The 26264-nt window shown below is 28.2% G+C and overlaps 6 protein-coding genes across 7 annotated transcripts; 3 read left to right on the top strand and 3 right to left on the bottom strand.

Annotated features, from left to right (window-relative positions):
- Position 1: 1 nt before the first annotated feature.
- On the bottom strand, positions 2 to 2187 carry mRpS17 (mitochondrial ribosomal protein S17). Its single transcript, XM_075824716.1, has one exon. The coding sequence runs from the start codon at positions 2185 to 2187 to the stop codon at positions 1858 to 1860; it is 330 nt and encodes a 109-aa protein (XP_075680831.1). The 3' UTR covers positions 2 to 1857.
- Prp19 (pre-mRNA processing factor 19) lies at positions 129 to 1754 on the top strand. Its single transcript, XM_027346027.2, has one exon. It carries the CDS (start codon positions 129 to 131, stop codon positions 1647 to 1649), a length of 1521 nt encoding a protein of 506 aa, XP_027201828.1. The 3' UTR covers positions 1650 to 1754.
- Positions 2188 to 2315: 128 nt separating the features above from the next.
- Positions 2316 to 4325, top strand: Nop56 (Nop56 ribonucleoprotein). The gene is made up of 3 exons (XM_027345953.2): positions 2316 to 2425; positions 2486 to 3412; positions 3466 to 4325. Exons 1-3 carry the CDS (start codon positions 2423 to 2425, stop codon positions 4075 to 4077), a joined length of 1542 nt encoding a protein of 513 aa, XP_027201754.1. The 5' UTR covers positions 2316 to 2422; the 3' UTR covers positions 4078 to 4325.
- On the bottom strand, positions 4145 to 6423 carry rho-5 (rhomboid-5). Of its 2 annotated transcripts, none has more exons than XM_027345950.2 (5): positions 6110 to 6423; positions 5982 to 6056; positions 5444 to 5926; positions 4977 to 5382; positions 4145 to 4916 (listed from the first exon to the last, which is right to left on the bottom strand). In XM_027345950.2, the coding sequence occupies exons 1-5, from the start codon at positions 6251 to 6253 to the stop codon at positions 4150 to 4152; spliced, it is 1875 nt and encodes a 624-aa protein (XP_027201751.2). In that variant the 5' UTR covers positions 6254 to 6423; the 3' UTR covers positions 4145 to 4149. The 2 variants fall into 2 exon arrangements, with proteins under 2 accessions (XP_027201751.2, XP_027201752.2); XM_027345951.2 differs by having other exon boundaries at positions 5444 to 5914.
- A 124-nt stretch (positions 6424 to 6547) lies between these two features.
- l(3)73Ah (polycomb group ring finger 3-like lethal (3) 73Ah) lies at positions 6548 to 7715 on the top strand. Its single transcript, XM_027345959.2, has 5 exons — positions 6548 to 6779; positions 6845 to 6997; positions 7061 to 7353; positions 7426 to 7506; positions 7571 to 7715. Exons 1-5 carry the CDS (start codon positions 6674 to 6676, stop codon positions 7619 to 7621), a joined length of 684 nt encoding a protein of 227 aa, XP_027201760.1. The 5' UTR covers positions 6548 to 6673; the 3' UTR covers positions 7622 to 7715.
- A 481-nt stretch (positions 7716 to 8196) lies between these two features.
- rk (G-protein coupled receptor rickets) lies at positions 8197 to 25553 on the bottom strand. The gene is made up of 9 exons (XM_027345956.2): positions 24106 to 25553; positions 13915 to 14067; positions 13746 to 13817; positions 13534 to 13611; positions 13261 to 13467; positions 12967 to 13176; positions 12672 to 12887; positions 10130 to 12608; positions 8197 to 10071 (listed from the first exon to the last, which is right to left on the bottom strand). The coding sequence occupies exons 1-9, from the start codon at positions 24564 to 24566 to the stop codon at positions 8434 to 8436; spliced, it is 5514 nt and encodes a 1837-aa protein (XP_027201757.2). The 5' UTR covers positions 24567 to 25553; the 3' UTR covers positions 8197 to 8433.
- Between the last annotated feature and the right edge of the window lie 711 nt (positions 25554 to 26264).

Genomic DNA, 26264 nt, shown 5'->3' with positions numbered 1-26264 from the left:
ATTTTGTATTGTGTGCCGAAAACACGCTCATTGAGTTTTTGATGAAGCTTTTGTCCATCATCGATGATTCAATATTTTATTTTTGTTTGAATTGAATTGTTTCAAAAAGTGTTTTCCAAAAATTAATCATGGCTTTTCATTGTGCATTAAGTAATCAATTACCTGAAGAACCAGTTATATCACCATTTTCAGGTGCTATATTTGAGAAACGTTTAATATTAAAATATTTGGATGAAAATAAAGTCGATCCAATTTCGGGTAAAGAAATGACAGCCGATGATTTGATTGAAGTAAAAACTACACAAATTGTGAAGCCAAAATTGCCATCAGCAAGCAGTATACCGGCACTTTTAAAATCATTACAAGATGAATGGGATGCTATTGTATTGCATAGTTTTAATTTACGACAACAATTACAAACAACCAGGCAAGAATTATCATATGCATTATATCAACATGATGCTGCTTGTCGTGTTATTGCTCGTTTAACAAAAGAATTAACCGCTGCTCGTGATGCATTAGCTACATTGAAACCAAAATCATCATCATCATCGGTTAATAATCAATCATCAATGGCAAATAATACGAATGATAATCAAGATGATGCTAATGATAATCACAATAGCAATTCTGGTTTGAGCAATGATGTTATTGAAAAAATTACCAATAAAGCAACTGTATTAACAGCTGAACGTAAAATGCGTTGTAAAACTATTCCAGTCGATTTAACGAAACCAGAAGAAATAAGCCAATTTAAAACAATATCATCACAAACTGGTCTGCATAGTGTTAGTATGGCTGGTATTGTGGCATTAGATATTTGTCCAACCGATTCAAATAAAATGATAACTGGTGGTAATGATCATAATGCTGTTATTTATGATCGTAATAGTGAACAAATTGTTACCATTTTAAAAGGACATAACAAAAAAGTTAACAATGTTATTTATCATTCAAATCAATCAAATGTTATAACATCATCACCTGATTCACAGATCCGTGTTTGGTCGGTTCCAGAATCACGTACACTTGAAGTAATCAATGCACATGAATCATCAGTTACATCGATTAGTTTACATGCTACAGGTGATTATTTACTGAGTACTTCGAATGATGAAAAATGGTCATTTTCCGATATTAATACCGGAAAAGTTTTGATTAAAGTTGGTGATCAAACTGCTAATCATACATTGACAACAGCAAAATTTCATCCGGATGGTTTAATTTTTGGTACCGGAACATCTGATTCATTGATAAAAATCTGGGATCTAAAAGAACGTTCAAATTTGGCCAATTTTCCTGGCCATACTGGTGCTATATCGGCAATGTCATTCTCAGAAAATGGTTATTATCTAGCAACATCGGCTGAAGATTCATTAATAAAATTATGGGATTTACGTAAATTGAAAAACTTCAAAACAATTACACTGGAAGAAGGATATCAGATCAAGGATTTATATTTTGATCAAACGGGTAATTATTTAGCTATTGCTGGCACTGATATTCGTATCTATATTAGTAAACAATGGGAATTGATTAAAACATTCGAAGATCATGTTGGACTTGTTACTAGTGTTCGTTTTGGCCATAATTCATCATTTATCAGTTCAGTTAGTTTGGATCGTTCATTGAAAATTTATTCCAAATAATAATAATTATCATCAAAAATATTGATTCATTAACCCACCATCAAAACATTCATCGATTCATTCATTTTTTTAAAATAAAAAGTTTAATTTTTTTGTCATTTCTAATGAATATCTTTATTCTTTTCTTTTTTTTTGACCAACAAAAATTTTGATTAAATTATCATTATTTGAAATAAATTATTTTCATTTTGCTAGATTACAAGAATTTTTATTTAAACATTTTCGATAATCGTTCATAATCATCAACATTATTATAGCCTAATGCTTTTTTACCAGTTATTGGATCGATAATATCACCAGATTTATAGACAATTTTTTCCACTTTATAATCAATATCTAGACGAAATTTTTCATCAAATTTTCGTAACAATATCCAATCACCTGGATTACAGATATTTTGTTGATCATGTGCCAGTATCGTTTCATTTTCACGAAAATGTTTATTAAGAAATGTATCAAATTTTAATTGTGGTATCAATAAACGAATTGTATTCTTTTTTGCAGTTGAAATACATTTTCCAAGCAATAATGATGACATTTTTTCCTTTTCTTTCTTGATGGGATTCGGCTTCACCAAAATAATTTCGATCGAATGTTGATGATCAGCATGGAGAATCAATCAATGTTTATTCCGTTCATCAACCAGATGGCATTCATGTCACAAAAATATGGTTTCCTTCGCAGTGTACTGCGTTGATATGTTGAGCACGTGTGTTTGACTCGACTTTTTTTTTATTTTTGTTTAAATCAATTTTGAATTTTTTCGGGAAAAAATGGTAAAAGTTAAAAATGTTAATTAATGACAATTTATAAAATTTTTTCTCCCTTGATTAAAGGTGAATAAATTGTACGTGTTGTATGAGCATGCTGCTGGCTATGCATTGTTTAAGGTTAAAGAATTTGAAGAGATAGCAATGTTTTTACCACAAGTTGAAAAAGCTACATTGAATGCTGTCAAATTTAAAACATTTGTCAATCTTGTTGCATTTTTACCATTCAAATCCGGTACAAATGCATTGGATAATATTAATAATATATCTGAAGGTATTATACATGAAGATTTACAAGCATTTTTGGAAACAAATCTACCACAAAATGTTAAAAAATCTAAAATTAGTGTTGGTGTTGGTGATGCAAAAATTGGTGCAGCAATACAAGAAACACTTGGCTATAATTGTCAATTTACTGATGTTGTTCCGGAAATTTTACGTGGAATTCGTTATCATTTTCATGAATTGATTGAAGGATTAAATTTAAGCACACTTGGTTCAGCTGAATGTAGTTTAGGACGAAGTTATTCACGTGCTAAAGTAAAATTCAATATTAATCGTGCTGATAATATGGTCATACAAAGTATCGGTCTAGTTGATCAATTAGATAAAGATATTAATACTTTTTCAATGCGTTTGAAAGAATGGTATTCATATCATTATCCAGAATTAGCAAAAATCATTACCGATAATCATATGTATGCAAAAGTTGCACAATTAATTGGCGATCGTAAAGAATTTATAGCCGAAGATGAGGCTACCATACAAGAACGTTTAGAAGAACTTATCCAAGATTCATCAAAAGCTCAGGCTATTATCAGTGCAGCAAAATCATCAATGGGAATGGATATTTCCAAAATTGATCTTATCAATATTGAATATTTTACAACAAAAGTTATTTCATTGGCTGAATATCGTCGACAATTAATGGATTATTTAGTTTCTCGTATGCACAATATCGCACCCAATTTATCCGCATTAATCGGAGAGATGGTAAATTTGATTTAATTTCATTTCAAAATTATATTAATCAATTCTTCTTTTAGGTTGGAGCACGATTAATATCACATGCTGGAAGTTTAATAAATTTATCCAAATATCCATCATCAACTGTACAGATATTGGGCGCTGAAAAAGCATTATTTCGTGCATTGAAGAAAAAAGGAAATACACCCAAATATGGTTTGATTTATCATTCAACATTTATTGGACGTGCTGGTAACAAGAATAAGGGAAAAATTTCCAGATTTTTAGCCAACAAATGTTCAATAGCATCAAGAATTGATTGTTTTGCTGAAGATGCAACCGATGTTTTCGGACAAAAACTGAAAGAACAAGTTGAAGAAAGATTAAAATTTTTAGATACGGGTGCTATTCCAAAGAAAAATCTTGATGTTATGAATGAAGCTATTGAAGAAGCTGCTGTTGATATTAAAAAACGAAAGAAAAAATTGAAAAAAGAAAAGAAACGAAAATTGGCTGAAATGGAAGCAGCGGATGAAAGTATAACCACCGATATGAATGGTAATCATGAACAAATGATCCAAGCAGATGAAGCAGACGAAGATGTTGATGTAGCAGTGAAAAAACCGAAGAAAAAGAAAAAGAAATCTCTCAATAATAATGATAATTCCATGCTTGTTGCCGAAATGGCTTGATGATGTTTTTTTTTCACTAAATTTTTTTTCTTTGTTTTTCATCCAAATTACATTACAATTAATCACACACATTCAATTTAATGCTTTTATTTCATCATAAGCAATATCAATATTGGAACAATTGAATAAAAATGGTATACAATTAAAAATATTTGTATAATAACGATATTGTTCGATGATTTCGGTTGCAAAAATGAATAATAAAATTAATATCAATGTCAATATTGACAATAGAATAGCTGCAGCAATTCGTAATTGTTTACAATTGATTTTCCTTGGATCTAAAATATTGATCATTAGAAAACCATATAGAAAACCAAATATCAATGTATAAATATCAACAAATGGTAAAATTAATCCTGGGATAAATAGGAAAAATAATGCAGCTGAAATTTTCACAAAAACAATTATTCCATATTGTTTTCGTTGTTTATAGCTTTCAATGAATAGAAAAGCAATAAGACCGAATAATGCTGAATTAGGACCAACTTCAGGTGTTAATGGTAAAAATATTGCACTAGCTAAATTGCCACCAATACCGGATACGAAATAGATCAGAAATGTGCGCCATATGCCCAATAATTGTTCCAATCGTCTCATGAATATATATTGTATGATTATATTCACTAACAATTGTATCCAACCAGCATGAATAAATATGGACAGAATTAATCGATAATATTGATGAGGCCACAAAAATGAACCACCACATACATCTTCCATACAATTTATTTGTGAACAAAGACTAGCTTCCGGATGATAATAACCTTCGATAAATTGACAATATTCTTTTGATGCAAGTATACATTTACCATAGATTCCAATACAACAAGGTCGAGCTTTTTTTTTAAAAAAAAACAATTAATTAACCAATATTGATTGAATATGAATTCACTTACCTTGTACATTACATTTCATATATAAATCTTCTGATTTAGAAATTGCTTGATAATCATATTGATTACATAAAGGCCATTCGGTTATATTTTTTTCAAAAGTCTTTTCAATGGATTTATTATCCAAACAATAACGTGGATCATTTCCACAAACTGGTCCGGATCGATTTTGCCATTTAATCCAATATGATGTTCGATTTGAACATTGTGATATTGGTGCTTGAACACAACCACTCAAATCACTTCGTAAACAACAACCATATTGATTTTCCATTAATTTTCTTGATTCGAATGATTCCATTATATTTTTATCTTTTCGCATACATGGTGTAAATTTTGCACCAGCTGTGATTAATGTTGAATAACTTGGACCAAACCAAATATTTGGATGTTGATAATAGGTTGCAGGCTAAAACGAAAATCATCATTAGTTTATTTTTTTATAATTGATCAGAATTTAAAATATTCACCTGATACGAATTTGTTTGATGCCAAATTACTTTCGATACTTTTGTTTCACTTAAACTATACGGAGAAATTCCTATGGTTGACAATAAAATCATTATAAACAATTCCATTGTAATAAGCCAATAGGTAAATACTGGCCACATTTCACCGTTTGCACGATTTTTTTGAAAATTATTTGCAAATTTTAGCCCAAGACATTGCCAAATAAAACCTGGTCTTTCTTCACGTTTCAAATCGAAAATTTCAGTTTTAAGAAATTGCCGAAAAAAATTTTGATCATCATCATTTGCTAATTTTCGATTAGTTTCTTCTTCTTCTTCATTGCCATCAATATCGAATAGAAAATCTTCTTTACATCGAACATTACTGCTTTGTTGAATTCCCACTGCTCGTAAACCAAAATCCAATCGATCATTCGAACTTTGATAATGAACCTGATCATCATCATCATCATCAGCAAATCTGATGTTTCTCTGCAAATTTGACTAATTAGAAATGATTATCGATTGATTGATTTTAATTCATTCTTATCAATATTACCATTTCAATGTCCGGTGGACGAAACGATTGTGCAATTACGGATTCGTTTTCATAAGCGATTCCATTTGTTTGTGTCTAAATAGATTGATTTTTTAAAGTTTGAATTCAAAATTCAAAATGATAATTACCGATGATTGAATGGCCAACAATTTTACGGCCATACATGGACGTATAATTGTTGGTGGTTTAGATTTTTTTCCATACCGTGAAAGTGTACGATGAAGTTGTTTTTCAAAATTTTCATCTGGTTTTTTTCTACCAATATTCGACATTTTGGATTTTTTGTTGTTGTTTCGGTTATTAAAACTTTTTGATAAAAATCATAAATCTTTAATGCAATAATTTATTAAAGTAAACATTTTGTTAATTTCTTTTGAATCAAAGCAATAGGGTAGATTATTTTATTTTGTTTATTAACGATAATTTGATGATATAAACTTTATTCTAAACACAGAATGATGATCATATCCATGGCGACTTATTATCATTGTCGTGTTTTTTTTTGTTGATAGTGACATTCAACAACAAAAGATGGCACTGGTGTGTTGGAATAAGAATTTAATTTTGGATGAGCATCATCCATTATCCACACACGTTGTTTTCATACCGATTTTGTGTTAATAGCCAAATTCTTTACGAAAAATTTCATCATTTTTCATTCATTTATTTCAATTTTTAAAAAATAGAAAATAATGGAACGTCGTATTAAATTGAAATCATTAAATCCATATATTACCTGTAAAATATGTAAAGGTTATCTAATTGATGCAACAACAGTCACCGAATGTTTACATACATGTAATTATTGATTGATTTTTTGATTGTAAAAAAAATGATTAATATGGTTATTTTTTCAAATATAGTCTGTAAAAGTTGTCTAGTTAAACATTTGGAAGAAAATAATACATGTCCAACATGTAATATAACCATACATCAATCACATCCATTACAATATATTAGCTATGATCGTACATTACAAGACGTTGTTTATAAATTGGTTCCAAATCTGCAACAAAGTAAATGATAATAATCCAAGTTTTTGGAATTTTCTAATTAATCATTTCCATTCTTTTTGTCAGATGAAATTGAACGTGAAAGAGAATTTTATCGTTCACGTGTTATGCCATATCCAAAATCGAATCCAAATCTAATTAAAATGCTTAAAGATGGTGCCAATCTAAGTCATCAATGTACAAGTGAAAATTATCATCGTGATGATGAACAAATTGGTATCGAATTATTAACCAGTTCAGAAGAATTACTTAAGCAAATAAAAGCAAAATATATTCGTTGTTCATCACAATTGACAATTAATCATCTCAAAAAATTTATATCAAAATTAATTTTCAAAACTACCGATAAACATAAAGATGTAAGTAGTCGATGTACATTTAAATTTTTTTGAACAAAAAAAAAATCTCATATTTAATTTCATTCATTTAAGATTGATATACTTTATAATGAAGAGTTACTTGGTAAAGATCATACATTGAAATTTGTTTTTGTTACTCGTTGGCGATTCAAGGTAAATTTCAATTTAATTTGATTTCAATAATAATAACATTGGTTCGTTTTTTTCATTATATTAGAGTGGTCCATTAAAATTGTATTATAAACCATCGCTTAATTTGATTTCTTGAATTTTTTTTTTGTCATAATAATAGTTTTAGTTTACATCCCATCAACAACATCATTTTGTATTTAAATAAAAGATTTATTTCATTCATTTTGGTATATGACTTTTGTTTTTTCATTATTATTTGGTAAAATTTCTTATTAATAAAAGATAATAATCAAAATTCATTCAATAAAAAAAAACAGCAACACAAAAATGATTTTTTTTTTTTTGAGAGAGAGGGAAATGAATTCAAAAAGATATATTTCTGGTATGTGATTGATGCGTTCGTTTGGTTTTATCGTGTTGGCAGGTCCAGCAGAAAAAAATATCAAAAATCAAGATTGAAAATAATTCGTATGCAAAATGATAATGTTTGATTGATAAATAAAGAATTAAAAAGGAAAAATTCTATCTAAAATTTGTAAAAAGAATAAAATTGGCAGAAATTGGTGGTTTTTCAATGAAATAGATGGGGATAACAAAAAGAAAAATCCCCAAAACATATTATATAAGAATATTTTAATCAAAAATTCTGAAAAGCAGAATCTGTATGAGAGAAATTAAAGGGTTCAAAAAAATGGATTTGGTATATAGAAGAATATATTTAGAAGAAAAATTTCAATCACAGCATTGATAAATATGATGTTGTTGAGATTCGAAGAGAAAAGAATTTCAAAAAAAAAAATCCAATAAATAAAAATGCCGAATACAAGAACAAAGAGAATTCCGAACAGGGATTTAGTCAAAATATAATTCACTCTCTGGTCATATCACGTTCCAAAAAAAAATGTTTAATCAAACTTGATTGAATCTTTTTTTTTGCTAGCGAAGAAATCAACATGGATCATTGTTGTTCATTATGAATTCATATGAATGATATCGATGTTTATTATTGTGATTTTCATTAAAATTATTATCATCATCATTATTATATTGACTATTGTATGATATTTCACGATCACTTAATGTTGTTTGTTTTGGTTTTTGTAATGTTGATATTTTATCATAAGAATCATCCAAATCATTTTGATTATCAACAATATTACTGTTTGGACTATGATTAATACGAATAATAACATCAGATATTGCTGATCGGCTACGAATTTCCTGTATGATTGAATCGGATTTTTGTGAATTTGTTGGACTTGTTAATAATGATTCAATAACCTGTAATTGACTTGTTGTATAGCTTTTTCTTTTTGTTTCGAAAAAATTTTTCATTTCCGATATAGGTTGTTGTTGATTATGTTGATGATGATGATGATGAAATTGTTCACTTAATAATAATTTTGGTTCATTCAATGCAAATGCACTTGATGAACGACGATGACAATGATGATGATGATGATGGTGACCAGATGATTTTGTTGCCAATGAATGTGGCTTTTTGACCAATGAATTTGGTTTTCGATAAAATGATGAATTTTTCTTATCATCATTTTTCTGTTTTTGGTTGTTGTTGTTACTATTATTGGATTTTGGAAGTAATATTTGTAAAAAATTCATTATTCGTTCATGACTGCTTGACATTAATGATGTTTGTGATTTTTTAATATTAATATTATTCAATGATTCTTCCTGTAAACGATTATTGCTACAATTGCCATTAGTTTGTGAATTGGTTTCTTCATTTATTTCATCCAATTCTCTTCCACCACCACCACCACCACAGGCTAATCGAATACGACATTCAAATACCATTGAATGAATGGCTAGATTTTCAAAGTCATCAAAATTTTTCAGAAATTTATTTACTGATAAATTTTCCATAAATTTATCAATCAATTTATGTTCAATACAATCTATATTCGTAATTGTATCAAATTTTTTTCTAAAATAATCATTTTCTTCTTGTTTTATTAAACATGATGATTGTTTTCGAAATATCAATAAAACTTTTAATCGATTATATTGATTGATTGTTGTTGTTGAATCGATTTGTTGTAATAAATATAAAATATATTGATCCGATATTTGTTTATCATCAATACCATCATCATCATCATTGGTTGGTAAACAAGATTTTTTATTATTATATTTATAATGAAATTCTTGTTCATAAAATGATAATAAAATAAATCTTTGTTCATGGCTACCAGCATGGTTTAGTAGTTGGTTAACCTGTTCATCGTCATCGTCATCGTCATCATCATGATCAGTAGTATTTTCCAATAAACATTTTTTCATTTGTTCAGTAAATATTGAACTTTGTTGAATAATTCTATTGAATTGATCTTGATTCAATAATAAATCACCGGCTATTGTTGTTGTTGTTGTTGTTTCGGTTGTTGGATTAACATTTCGATGACGATTATTTGATGAACAAAAACCGCTACTACTAAAAAATGATGATGATGTTGTTGTTGGATTATTATCCGCACCACTACTAAATGATAAACGACCATTTGTTGTTGATGTTGAATCTTTACGATTACTATAATATGAAAATTCATATTGTGAATCTGTTGACATCTTTGAAAAAAAAACAAAAACAGTGAAATTTTATATAAGAAAAAAACAAATGATTTACCTTACGAACATAGTTTTTTGGATTATGACGAATAAATTTATTTTTCAACATTAATATTCCTGTTGTCATTGCATTTGTTGTTGTTGTTGAATTTGGATGATGATGATGTTTAACATAATGATGTCGATTACATTTGGATAATTGATATTCAACATTATTATTGTCGTTTGTATTTTGTTCATTGACAATCATAATGATTGCATTATTATGTTGTGGATGATCATTTTCATTATGAATATCTTCATCACTTTGTTTATTATCATCATGTTTGTTCGAAGAAGATGAAGATGATGAGGAAGAATTTGTTTTGTTGTTGGTTGGCATTTGATTCTTCTTCTGATTATTATTATTATGATCACTTATAGTTGTTGTTGGTGGTGGTGGTGGTATTGGTGATTTTAATTCATTTTCCAATGTCATATGAATATGATTTTTACGATAATTACTTTGATAAATAATTGAATTGCTTTTAAATTGTTTCCCCTGGATAATTGATGATTTTTTCAATAGACGATTATTATTATTTGGTAAATTATCTGATTTATTCATTGTCATCAATGATCGTGGTATAAATTGTCGAATAAATTGGCTAGTATAGGATGATGATGAACGACGATCAATTTGATCCGATTCAATTGATCGAATTCGATTTTTTCGTTTATTAATATCATTATCTGATTTTGATGAAATTATTATCCGATTATTGTGACAATCACAATGACAATCATGATTTTCGTTCTTCATTGGATTTATGGGATTTATAATTTCATTAACATCATCACTATGATGACGATCCGGTGAATCCGATATTTGTTCATCAAGATGATGATTATGAATGCAAATTTTACAATCGCTCATTTCCTGTTGTTGTTGTTGTGGACTTAGTGGATCAGTTATTACTAATGATTGTTGTTGTTGTCTTCGACCAAAGCATGATCGATGCTGAGATCTTCGAAACAATTTGGATGCATCAACACGTTTATACAGATTTGTACATTCTTTTTTGAATTGTTTAGTAAAAAATGCATAAAGAAATGGATTTGCACATGCATTTAATGGAAGAATAAATATGGTGAAAATTTTTGCCTCTTCAATCGTTATCAAATTCCAACCGGCTAATGTTGTAATGGTAAAAAAAGCAATTGGTGCCCAACAAAGAAAATCCGTAAATACTAATAGTCCCATACGCATTGCTATCCGGGTGTCGTTTGAATTCCATGCTTGTGATCCACGTATTGCACAATACATTCGCAGATAACATGCGATCAATAGTAGAAATGCAATACCATTGAATATAATTAAACTTATTATATAAATAAATGATAATAAATTATCAATATCGAATGGAAGACAAACGGCTACTTTACGATAATCGCTAACACCAAACAATGGTAATAATGCCATTGATAAGGCAAAAAACCAACCAAATGACATAACCATAATGGCAGCCCGAAATGATAATCGTTTATTCAGATGCATAGCATGTGTTATAGCATAATTTCGTTCCAATGTTATAACAGCCAATGTATACACTGATAATTCAGCACTAAACACACCAGCAAATCCGGTTAATTGACAAACAAATGAATTTTGCCATCGTATTGCATATGAACGAAAATAACCAAGTGTAACCAAATCAACCAATGCTAACATTCCTAAATAAATACCCATAAAAAAATCAGCTGCAGCCAAGTTACAAACCAAAAACCGTGGTACATCTAATTTTGATATAGATGATGATGATGAACGACGTCGTTTACGACGTCTGCCAAATATCAATACAATCAATACAGTTCCATTTCCGATTAATGCTAATGGAAATACTAGCCAAACACCAAAACGTAATGTCCACCAATCAAATAAATCTTGACATGGCATAAATGGATCTGGTTTTGGTAAACATTTTATCGGTTTGTTTGTTATACGATCGTTTTGTTGAAAATAAACTGATGATGATTTATCATTGCCAGCAAATTCATCGCTATCAATCATATCACCCCAAACAACTGCAGCCGGTGTTTCAATAGCAGCATAAAAATCATTAACAAACATATCAAAATTATTATTACTATTTGGAACATTTGGATTGTTTGGTATTGGCGCAGCTTGTTGTTGATGATATAATTTCCAAAATTGTTGTGCCAATTCAGTAATTGTAAGATTAACATTAGAATCATCTATATCTTCTAACCAAAGAATTGAATCTTGAAATGAATCATCTGAATTGGAATTAATTGTTGATGGTGATACACTTGGTAATGCTGCATCATTATTATTTGAAATTTCTGGATTTATTATTTGCATACGATTTTGGTATGAACAACAATGGTATGCATATGACATTGCCAATGTTTGTACATATGGAAATGATTCTATTGGTGGAAAGTTACGTAAATTTTGATTTCCATGTACTTTGAGTTCCAGAATTTTTATTAAACCTGCTGTTGGTAATTCGGAAAATGTATTATGACCAAGATTTCTGTTTTAAATGATGAAAAAAATCCATAAATTCAATTCAAAATTGATTAAAGAAAATTCTTACAAATCACGTAATGATCGTAATGGTCGAAATGCATTCGAATCAATCCATTGAATACGATTTGATTCCATATTTAATACTTTAAGATTAACTAAACCATCAAATGAATCGATTGCAATCATTTCAATTTGATTATGACTTAATGATAAATCAATCAATTTATGTTGATTATAAAATGATTTTGAATCGATTGATTTGATTTCATTATAACTTGCATCACTTTGAATCATGAAACGAAAAAAAACATTAATTATTTTCAATCAATCAATTTTAAAACATTTCAAACATTGATACATACAGTAATCTTAATTCAATACAAAAATCCATCGGTGGTAATCGATCAATTCGATTTGATTTAACAATCAAACTTTTCAATGTTTTACCAACATTTTCACATAATCTTTGATCGATTGATTCGATTTGCATACGATCTAAACGTATATGTTCAACAGAATTGGTTCCATTTAGGTTGGGAAATTTTCTTTGTGAACGTATTTCGGAAAAATAACTAAAGTGAAACAAAAAGAGAGATCAAAAAAAGACAAAGAAAAAAATAGCAAAAAGAAAAATTTGAAAAAAAACTGTCACAAACATTTTATGTAATCGTGGCATATGAACAAATGAATCTGACGCAAATTTTTGTATTGGATTTGATGAAAGATCAAAATTAATTATATGACTTTTGTAATTGAAATCATCATTTTGTTGTTGTTTCGATGATTCAAACAATGGAATGTTTATTGTTGTTGCGATGAACGCTTGTGCGGGTATCACTTTGATAAAATTTTGTCGTAAGTTTCTTTTTTTTTTGGGAAAAAAACAAAGAAAATTAGAGAATGAAAGAATGTTTTGAAAATATGCATACATTTCATTTAAATTTGGCAGAATTTTTGGCGAAATTGAATCCAATGGAAATGTTTTAATTTTATTCGATCCAAGATCACTTTTGAAGAAATGGAAAAAAGAAGAAAAGTTTTTGTTCCGATTAAACCCTTGTTATTAAAATGTCATCACTCATCCAACTGATGATCATCGTTGATTTTCATTGAGATGATTGACCGATTGACAAATACTTACAGTTTTAAAAGTTTATTCAATCCAAAAAAACTTAATGGATGTAATTTTGTCAAACGATTTGATGCTAAATTTCTGAATGAATGACAAGAAAATTATTATTATCATTTTAAAAATGGGGGTAGAAAAAAGGATTGATTGATTTTTTTGGAAACGAGAAAACGATACATACAAATATTGTAATGATTTAAATTGAATAAATGTTGCATTTGGTATTGTTGTTAATAAATTTTGATTCAATAAAAGATTATTTAAATCTTTATACCAGAATTTATGGCCAAAATATTCTTGTTCAATTCTTTGGATACGATTCGAGCTTAAAATTCTGTTTCATTTCAATTGGGAATTATTTTCGGAAAAAAAATAGAAAAAAAATTAATTTTGTTTCCGGGAATTTTTTTTACTCTTTAGTCAAATAAATATTCAATTAAGGTTTTATTGATTTTCAATTGGGAAAAAAATGTATGGATGGAAGGAAAGTTTTAGGAGGGAAATTTCCTGTACATAATTTATATACAGGGGCAAAAAATGAAAATGAAACGATATTTGAAATGAAAATGGATAGTGTTTTTTAAAGTTTTTGTTTGTTTTTCAAACGGAAATTCAACAAACTCATCAAACCAAACAAACAAACAAATATCCGTTGCTGTTATTGTTGCTAATTCTTGTTTGTTTTAACATGGTTTGTTTGTTTGAATTTGAATTTTTTTTCAAATAAAAATCAAATGTAAAATAGTTTTTCATTTTGACAAATGATAATTTATTTTATTTGAATATAAAAGATTCGCATAGAATAATAATAATAATTTGTTACAGAATTCAACGAGAAAGAAAAAAAAATCAATTGTACAACCATTTGACAATTCAAACAATGAAAAAATAAATAGATATCATCATCATTGATATTCCATTAAGTCGAAAAAAATTATTATAAGAATTCAATTCAATTCTTATCACACAATGTTTTCCATAAGTGTCTTTCTATACAAAACTTATTACATTTGATTTATTCTCCTATATATACAATTCTCTATATGTTAAAACGAATCCCGAAACATGTCAAAAACAAATATATGATGAAAAGATTCAGGCAAAGGAAGTTTTTTTTTGTTGGCACTCATAAAAGTTTAGACTGTATGATAATATAAACCCTCGTATGACAAACTGACTATCATCATAATAATGGTAATAACCCACACACATTAATAATGATTTATCCGATAATAATGTTGTTGTTGTTGATAAACTTGATGTTGGCCAAGTTGAAAGAACATGATGATTATGGTGTCACCAAAAAAAGGTCAAAAGTTTGTAATTCTGTGTTGATAAAAACAAAAATTGAACATTCCTGTCATTTGATTTCAATTCAAAAAAGAAATTAATCATTTTTTTTTACTTTGAATTGTTACGTAATGGAATTCTTCTTCACTTTTTTTTGGTTTTGATTTCAAGTTTGAAATTCAGGATTCATTTTGATTTTGATAAGAAATTAGACAAAACAAAAAAAAAGTAATTTCAAGAAAAAGAGATGTCATTTTTCATTGAAAATGAAAAAAAAACGAAATTGAAATTCTCCATGCACTTCTGCATTTGGATGATATGAAATTATTATCAAGATGATGATCATCATCATCTTAATAATCAAGATAATGACTCAATGGGGAATTTGTCAAATTGAAACAATCAAAAAAAAAATTTAATCAATTTATATGATGACACATGAAAGATTCAGAATTCGAGACATGGAAAAAAAAGATAAACAAACAAACATTTAAAAAATTGCAATTTCTCAAGTCGAGAAAACATTTTTTAATCAATTTGATTGATTCGATCAGTACAATGACCGATCAATTGATCGGTTATCCAGACCAGCCAAAAAACAACCACTGTCTCTCTCCATTCTATGAATATTAAATGTGTGAAAATACAATGGAAGAAGAAAATAAGGAAGTTAAGTGTGGAAAAAAAATCAAAATCAAACAACGTGACAAATGAAAAATGAAATCATCATTTTTCAAAAAAAAAAAAACATTTATCTTATCCACTTGAGAAACATTATCAAAATCAAACAAACAAAATTAATAATGAAGTGAAACGAATCGAAAATCAAAATCAATTCAATCCGTTATTTTTCTTTTTCCCCCACACATTTCAATTTCTCACACACAAGAATTTCAAATCTTGCACCAAAAGAATTTCAAGACAAGACAAGTTGAGTATTGACATTTGCGATGAAATTTGGTAATACAATCCTGACCATCACCACTCATGATTGTCACCACATAGACAATAAATGTGTGTGTGACATACATTTAGATAATGGAAACAAACAAACAAAACAAAAAACAAAAACAACAGAAATTCTTGTTTAGGTTCAAAGAACTTTTCGTTTGATTTTGATTGTTTATCTTCGGTTGTTCGATTAATCAGACAGAAGAAGAAGAAATCAATGATCAACAAATCAAAGCAAATCGATTAATTACAAAACTCAGAAAAAATAACTTTTTTCAAAAAATTTTTCAAAAACTGAAACAAAAATGAAAAAAATAATATTGTTATTTATTGATCGATCTTCCTGTGAAACGAAAAAAAAATCGATCGATTTTTCGATTTCACAAACACACACACACATTGTTGCTGTGCAAAATTCATCACTTTTGGTTTTTTGGGAATTCATTCATCGAATTTATTTTCAGTTTTTTTCACCAAATATGAAATATCCAATTTTCAATTTTCTTCCGCCTATCCACCCACGCCAATGTTACCAGATAAAAAAAATTCAACAAAGAATATTTTTTGGAAATGAAAAAAATTCCAATGAAATTTCCTCATCCATCAATCCAATCAATTTCACAACCAAACGTTATTTTTCCTTCTCCAATTTCATTAAATAAATCTTTTTTTTTTTTTTTTTGCCGAATCAAAATCGATTTTGATATTTTTTTTGTTGTTCTTACCTAGAATCGATATCATCATCATCATCAACAGACAACATCTATAAATAAGTAAAAAAATCTAATCCAGAATCTTATCCCCCGAATTCTATGTAATAATTATTCAAGTTTTATCCAGAAAAAAGATGCCTTTACTCAATGATGACAAGTCAGCAAGAAAACAACAACAAAAATGACAAAGATCAATTTACAACATTCATGAAATTACTGAATTTGATGTTTTTCCAATGATTTTTGTTTTGTTTTTTGCCTCATTCATCAATCACTTTAATCAGTTTAATATGCATAGAGAGAGAAAGTTAGAAAATGTTTAAATTCTGTAAATTAGGTCAAATCAATCTGATAATACACACACACAATGTGATCAATCAATTTTGTTGTTGTTTCGTTTCGATTATCATTCAAGAGAAAATAATCGATAATCGATTAAACAAAATGCACAACAAAATTCAAATCAAAAAAAAATCATTACATCAATGCTGAATTTGCTGAAACTTTATGCTTCTGGATCATCATCATTTTCTCTGTGTGAAATCCATTGGAATTCTTTCCATCTTGGATGCAATCTATTAAGAACACACACTTACTACTTCTAATGTTTTTATCAAATTGAAATTTTGGTTTTGTTTTAGACAAAAACATTATGATTTTAATGTTCCAGTGTTGTTGAGTGTTGTTTATTATACACAGAATTTTTTTCTTGTTTTATTATTATGAAATGAACATAGAAGATTTGTATGTTGAAATTGAATTTTTATTGCTCATCACATCCTTTATTTTCATTGATAATTCTATCCATCCATAAAACAATAATAATTTTTTAAGACTGCCAGAAAACAACGAAAAAAAAATTTCTGCTGACTTAAATCATTTGGAAATTCTGTTTTTTTTCTTTTATCTCTGGGTAATGTTTAATGACAAATGTGCGGTCACACACACACACACAAATTGAATGACGGAAAACTATGGTTTTTTCATCATCAAAAACATTCCCCACACACACAAAAACAAGCAAAACGCACCATTACATATTTCAAAGATGGAAAAAAATCGTTCAAGTCAAACAAAAATTAGCTGGAAATAATTAAATACCACCAATGTTTGAATTAATCATCATAAATAATAATGATGATTATAGTTTTTATACATGTTTCGATCCATAGATGAAAATTCCATTATCATTCCAGGAATATTTCCGGGAAACAAAACAAAAATTGTAATTCAATTAATTCATTTGATCTTTTTGTTTCTGTCTGTCTTAGATGATAATTATTATCATTATCCAATTTTTTGTTCTGGGTTTGTTTTCTGTGGGAGATATGATTTATTGAAAACAAAATTCTGTTTTGGGGAACAATTTTCAATTGAGATTTATGTGAACGATGATGATGATGATGTTCAAATGAGTTTGTCTTATTTCTGTTGTTTATGAGAAATGTTTCAGAAAGAATAAACATTTGCAAAGATGACCAGAACTGTTTTTTTTTGAATGGATATGGGTAGAACTAAGAAAATGACAAATGAGGCCAATGCACTTCGTGATTCAATGTCGTCAACAATGTTGCGTGGGTGGTGAAAATAACATTTTCGAAAACATTTCTTCCCCCATTGAATATTAATAGTAAATTCTTTTAAATCATAATCATCATGGTCAATTTCAACGATCCAATAGAAAATTGGTGGCGATTATGGATGGCCATTAAATAAAATCAAATTAAATTTCGAAAAAATCCCCTTTTTTCTGAAACGAATCATTAAGTTTTCGTTAGTGATGGAAGAATTAGAAAATAGAAGCAACGATTTTATCGATTAATTCCATCCCATCATTTCGATAAGTATCGCTACTTAGCGAATGTGATTAAGAAAGTGGATTTTTCTTTTTTTAAAAAAAATTTCCAAAAACAGCAACAAAAATATTAATGTATTTTTTTCACATGCTGATTTCTTTCAAAAAAATGATTAATTTTTCTTAAGATTTCTTCACCCAAAATCCAAACGATATATTCATTTCAGGATTTTTTTGTGATTACTTTCATTGGATAATGGTTGTAAACAAATAAAAAAAACGACAACAACAACAACAATTACTTGAAAATATCGAGAGATTTCTTCTTCTTCTGGTAAAATGTCAATGACTTTTGTGCATTTCTTTTTATTATTATTCTTTTCCTTTTCTTTTGGTCAATCGTATTTTTCATGTTGTAAAAAAATCACTTTTTTTTGTAAGTTTGTTTGTTATCTACTTGATCTCTTTTCATACAACCACCACCACCATCATATCTCAACAATCATACATCTTTTTTTGTTGGATCTGAATCCAGTCTAGGTCTATGATTTTCTATGATTTTAGTTTTTTTCAAGTTTGATTCAATCTTATTTCCTTTTCCATTCATTTATATGGAAATTTTTCGTTTCGATTCCTGTTTCTGGTTTCGTTTTTTGTTTTTTACCAAAATCCAATTGTACAGAATTCATTTCGGTAACGAAGAAGAAACTGAAACAAATGGAAAAAAACCCATTCCGGTTATTAGATCCGGACACGTTTTTTTCCCATCATCATTTTTTTTTGTTTTTGCTTTTTTTTAAGTTCATCAAATTTCTATATTCATTTTTTGCAAGTTGAGCGTGGGAGTTTATTGATCTCTCTCTCATATTGATTGAATCAAAAGTTTTTGATTTCATTTGGATTCATTTTTAATTATCATTTATGAATCACACCATCTGTGTATATGTTTGTTTGATTCTGGGTTGTTATTATTGCTGCTGTTTCTTTGCAATAATTTTTATTATCAAGAGATCATCATCATCACTTTTTTCCCATTATTATTTAAGAAAACAAGAACAAGCACACAGAAAAAACAAAACAAAAATGGTCCGGAAAAAAACAAAAAGATAATGATAATTTTTTTTCTTTGGATATCATCTTCGATAAGATAATTCAAACACTAACACTAAACACACTTACCCAAAATGAAATGATTATAGTTTCTTATATTTCAAACATATACTTTTGCAAACATACACACTGAATAATCATTTGATCATCATCATCAGATAATGATTTTATTGAAACATATAGGAAAAAATCTTTTTCTTTTCGGGGTAAAAAAAATGCCTAAAATGCAATTACAAAATGTGCTGTGTTGGTTTGTTTCGCAAACACACACATCGTATGATGATGATAATGATTTTCACATTTATATTTGGTGCAAGATTCCAAATGGATAATTTGAATGTTTTTTTTTTTTTGATTATTTAACACAGCACTTATGTTGTTGTTGTTTGATGGGTATAAATGGGAAAGAATAATTTCCGAGGAAAAGAAATTTTCTGAAAATTATTGTTTCTGTAAAAATTCCGCGAAAAAAACCCCAAAAAATAAATAAATAAAATGTCAAGTCTAATCAATATGAAATGAACAAAAGTTAATTTTTTTAAAAACAGCATTAATATTGATTACTTTTTGATTCATTTATAAAATGACGATATGACATATATGAATAGCAATAACAAACAAAGTAACTTCTTCTTTTGTCTATAAAAAAAACATCCATTTATCATTTATTATGAATGATGATAAAAAAGGATGTCTTTTTTGGGAATTTATTCCCCTTTTCTTTGTTTGATAACAAAGAAAATCGATTTTTTTAGTTAGTTTTCAGGGGAAAATTTTCCCGATAAAAAATGATACAATAGTCTCTTCCGGTTTTTCTTTCGGGTGCCAATGGCAATTAGCCTTCATAGCCATTATTATTGTCTGAAAGTGATGAACGAATTTGAAAATAATAAAAATAACCACACACTATTATTATCGAATAATGACACAATCGATTGTATTGGTTGGATCGGGGTTCAAAAGAATTATTGATTATTAATAACCAACGATGATGATGATGATTAAACAATATTTTTTTCTATTTCAAATTTTACCAATCAACCAGCCAAATGGTAATGATGATGGTCAACCATTTTGTAGGATGTTTGTTTGTTTGTTTGTATACGCGCATAACCATACCACATAGTTGATCCATTGAACCGAATCAAAATAAAGATTAATGAAATTTATAATTCTATAATCAATGTGATGCGATGTCCAATATATTTGTTCTTCTTTGTTCGTTCGTTCGTTTTTTCTAGGATCAACAATATTTGTGGGATATTCATTCAAGTATGTTTCGATTTCCGAATCGAATCAGAATATTAAAAAAACCAGAATTGAATCCCGAAGAATAAATCAATCGAATGATTTTCTGGTATACAAAAAGAAGAAGAAGAAGAATTGGGAAAACAAAAAACAAATGTTTTTTTTGTCTATTGTTACTTACAAAGAAACGGGAAAAAAATCCAAATGAAAAATTATTTTCTTAGAAAACAAATTGACGCCCGAATATCTTTGAATTATAAGCTTATAATGGAATGTGTCAATCTTTCCCAATCGAATTGAATCGAATCTATGAATGAATGTTTGTTTTGTTTTCATTTTGAATATTCCAACTACACTATCCATATGAATTCTTATTTTTGCCCTACAAGTTTTCTTGGAATTCTTTTTTGTTTGTTCCAATTCGTTTTGTTGTATCAGGAATCGACCTTCAATATCAATAATAATAATAATATTTCCTACAATGATAAGTTCACAATAGATTCCCGCAAGCAAATGTTTTTTTTGACTTTCTTTTTATTATCACCAAATAATAATAAATATTTAGGTTATCAAATATCCTGCTGTCGTTGAGTGCGAAAAAAAACGACGACAACAACGAAATTATGTTGACTAAAATTAGAAAATATTTTCTTTTCAGAAAAAATATTTTTCCGGTAGTCCTTGACAAGTCATCATCATTTTGTTTTTTTTTGTTTGTTTGATTTTGGTGCAATTTTTTGGGCCAAAAAGAAAAAACAAAACAAACAACCCGAAACAGACCAAAAATGAATTTTTTTATGAAAAAAAATATTTAATATTGAAAATTGAAATAATTTTTTTCATTAAAAAAATGGAAAAAAATAGGCAACCTAACCTCACTCAACTATGAATCACAGCCATAGTCATGGTCATAGTCATCAACCTAACCTCACTCAACTATGAATCATGGCCATAGTCATAGTCATAGTCATCAACCTAACCTCACTCAACTATGAATCACAGCCATAGTCATGGTCATAGTCATCAACCTAACCTCACTGAACTATGAATCACAGCCATAGTCATAGTCATCAACCTAACCTCACTGAACTATGAATCACAGCCATAGTCATAGTCATCAACCTAACCTCACTCAACTATGAATCACAGCCATAGTCATAGTCATCAACCTAACCTCACTCAACTATGAATCACAGCCATAGTCATAGTCATCAACCTAACCTCACTGAACTATGAATCATGGCCATAGTCATAGTAATAGTCATCAACCTAACCTCACTCAAATATGAATCATGGCCATAGTCATAGTCATCAACCTAACCTCACTCAACTATGAATTACAGCCTTTTACAAATTTTTTAAAAAAATTAAAAAATAAATAAATAAATAATAATTGGATTATTTATCAATGGTAATGATAATTTTTGGTCAACATTTAATGTTTTTTAATGATTATGATGACAGCAAGCAGAATTTTTTCATTGTATCAAAAATAAGAAAACCAACAGAATTTTCATAAATATTTATGACATCAATTTTTATGATGATAGAAACCATTTAGTTGCTGTATAATAATTTCACATTTAACATTTCGAAAATGAAAATCAATGATTATCATTCATCGAAAATCATTACATATTTTAATCTATAATTGGATTTTGTTGCTGGTTTGGCTAGTTTTCTTTCTTTTTCCGATCATTATCATAAATATATGTCATATTTTTTGACATGTTGATAAATTTTTATTTAAAAACAAAAATACAGTTTTGACATTGAAAACATAATAATCGATCGATCGATTCGGTTACATCTGGTTTTTTTCTTAGTTTTTTCTGTTTCAATCTCATTGAATGAATATCAAAGGTAAATATTCTCTCTTTTTTTACAATTTGGATAAGGATAAGACATGGAAACCCATGTCTTATCCTTATCCAAATTTTTAGGGCTTTCTAACCGAGAAATAAACAAAAAACGACTGAAAGCTGTCATCATTATTATTTAGGTGATTTATACACAAATACAAATGTGGTGACAAACATCAAACCAGACCAGAAATTTTATTTATATAATCCGTACTTATTTCTTTTCGTTTCTCGTTCTTCATTGAACATTTGATTATTTTTAGAATTGAATGATTGTGTAGGAAATATTCTCTATAGAACCAAACAAGCAAATTGAATTTTTTCAATTTTTAAATTGAAAAATCGTTTTCGTTGAATTACAAATTTCTTCAAAAAACTTTCATCATCATCGGTGGTTACATAATGTTAATTAATGAAAAACCACAAACAAGAATCTCAAGAATCATTCAGATTCGAACGTTTATTCTTTGACTATTTCAACTAATTCAGAATTGTATGTTGAAATAGTTTGAAAAAAACGATTTTCAATGTTTTTTATGGTTTTATCGTTTTGTTTTGTTTTATCGCAACACTTTTATGGTTTTTTTTCAAATTTGTTTCGAGTTTATCATCATCATCATCATCATCAAATTGATTGTTTGTAGCAATATTTTCTGTTTCCAACGTCATTTAGATTCCAAAAAACCAACAAAACAAAAAAAATCTCTGAATGAAATGACATTTTGCATCTTTTTATTCTTCATTCAGTTCACATTTTTACAAAGTTTATTTCGGTAATCAAAAAAAACTGACTTGACTTGACTTGATTCAAGTGCATATACAAACAAAACAGCAGAAAAAGATCAACTAAGCGGAATAAACTTTATTTTATTTTATTTAAGAATCTCGAATCTCGAATTTCTCTTCTCAGAAGTTTTCCCAGTGTGTGTAGGTTTCATTCCAGTTGCTTGTTTGGCTGGTTGGCTTATGAAATTATGAAAATGATAAAATGATGATGATGATGCAACCCGACTAAACGAGTAAACGCGACTGAACGATGGAACGTGAAAATCAATTTTTTTGTTTCATGCTTGGAACCAAACGAAAATGTCAAAAAATATAATCTTTGAGTAAGAAAAAAAATCGAGTTTTTCGGGCAAAAAAAACTTGATTATCGTTGTATATTTATCATATTTTTTTTCGCTTTGTTTTTGTTCAAATTAATTAATAATCAACAAAAAAACATTGTTTCAGAGAAAAAAAACCAATGTTAAACATCATCATCCATAATACAGGATTCAGGATCACCACATAAAATTGGATATTATTTTCTTGGTTATTAAGAATAATGATGATAATAATGTTAGAAACGAAAAGTTAGGCTAAAGATTTAATCCGTTTTGAAAGAAAAATGTTTCACTTACAATGTATTGATTATATGGATCGATTCCAATACTGATGGTGGTGATAGTTTTGATTGATTTTCTCCATCATCATCATTTTCGGTTGAAAATAATAATTGTTTTAAATCATCAATATTTTGTTGACTACAATCAATACGTAAACGTATTAGATTTTTTTTCAATTTATCATTTTCATTTTGTTGTTGCTGTTGATTAATTTGAAATTGATATTTTGATGATAACCATATTGATGGTAATTTTTTAAATAATTTTTCTGGTTCCGGTTGACATTGACAACGATTATCATTATTGAATGATGGACAAAATTTTCGAATGTTTTCGATTATTGTTGTTGTTGTTTTATTCGTTCGATCGATAGTATCGATACTATCGATTAATATGATTATGAATAAGATGATTATGATAATGATCCATAATGTTAATGATGATGACGAAAAAACTAAGAAATTTTTTCGTTTCATTTTTGCTCGTAAAACAAGAACAAGATTTTTTAAATTATTGATTGATTGATTGATTTGTTTCCATCTGTTTTTAAATTGTTAATGATGATGATGATGATGACAAAGTAATTTTTTGTCGTTGTCGTCGTCTTGGTTGTAACTTACATTCTTAACATTGTTATAAAAAAAACAGCAGAAAAAATTTCCCTTCAAATTAACAAATCAATCGACTGAGGTCGATGATTGGAAATATTTTATTTTAATAATCATCATCATTTTTCTAACAACAAGGTTATTTAAATTCGTTCAACAAGATAACGGTGGTGATATTGTTATTGTCGTACCTCATCATCATCATCCTTGATTTGATTTGAATTAGAAACATTTTGTTGTTGCTGATGATGGAACATTGAAGCTTTTTCGGTAGAAAGGAATTTAGCTTGAAAAAAACTTCATTTTTGATGATGATGATGACAGGAAAGAAACGAAATATAATCTTTTTCTCACTAAGACTTTTTAGTTATTATTCGACACGAACTTCTTAGATTTTTTTATTTTTTCATTGAATAAATTTTCAAATTTTTCTGTGTTTGTTTACTTTTTTGTTGATGATTGAACAGATCACAAAACGAATTGCCCATTTTCACACTGAATTTTTTGACCAAACCAAGAAATGAAAGAAAATTTTATCACTTTTTGGATAGAAAAACAAACAAGTTGGCTGACCGATTGGTTGGTTTGGGATCTGATTGACTGACTGAATGAATGAATGAATGGAATCCAAACGCAACTAACTCTGGATTCTCTCAAAAAAGAATTATTTAATTTTTGGGAAATTGTTTGGGCTTTTTATACACAAACTCTGTGTGTGTTTGTTTGTATTTGTGTTCCATTCAGTCAGTCGTCAGATCAGACCATATTCACTGAATATCGAAAGAGACAAAAAAACCGGAATTCTTTCATTTTCATCATCATCATGTGCGTTGGCGGCGTTGGCGGTAACCAGAATCATCATCAACAACAGCAAAACAGAATTGAATCAACAAAAAACAGAATCAACTTTTGAAAAAAAATATTCTTTCTTTTTCTCTATATAATTCTTCTTCATTTTCGATTCTCTCTCTTCTTGATTCTCTGTTGATTGTCATCCTCTATAAAGAAATGAAAAGTTGATGCGGACTTATTATGGTAGGCTTTGATGCTGCTCTGTCTCTCTCTGTCTCTATCTTTGTGTGTTCGGCAGTAATCCTCAACATGATGCTAACAAGCAAACAGAAAATTTTTCCTACAACAACATCACTTATGATGATTATCAAGTTTTTTTTATTTAATTTTATTTAGTAAAATTGAAAAACGAAAATCTCATTAGTTGACAGGTTTTCTGTTGCTGCTTCGGCTGCTGTTTTATAATTTAAATCAGCTTTTCGAATGGAAAAATTCCTTTTTTTGATCATCCATTAATCTTTGTTAGAATCAGTTGAAGGAAATAACAACCAGAAAAAAAAATTTGTTGTTTACAACAAAAAAAATTACCGAAAATAAAATAAATAAATTATTTATTAGAAATTCTTTTTTTGGTAAATAACCGGTAATCGGAAATCAGAAGTGATGGAATGAATTAATGAATGAATCGGGTAGAAAAAAAGGTAAAAAAAGAAGAGATACTATGGGTATCACAGTGTTTTCAGTTTCAATCGGGGTTTGCGTAAAAAATGAAAA

This window comes from Dermatophagoides pteronyssinus, unplaced genomic scaffold, assembly GCF_027571235.1.
Source record: "Dermatophagoides pteronyssinus isolate colony J.1.1.1.1 unplaced genomic scaffold, Derpt_VIB-CSIC_2022.12 sq0001, whole genome shotgun sequence".
In the NCBI taxonomy this organism is placed as follows: domain Eukaryota; kingdom Metazoa; phylum Arthropoda; class Arachnida; order Sarcoptiformes; family Pyroglyphidae; genus Dermatophagoides; species Dermatophagoides pteronyssinus.
This window is presented reverse-complemented; position numbering and strand designations above follow the sequence as displayed.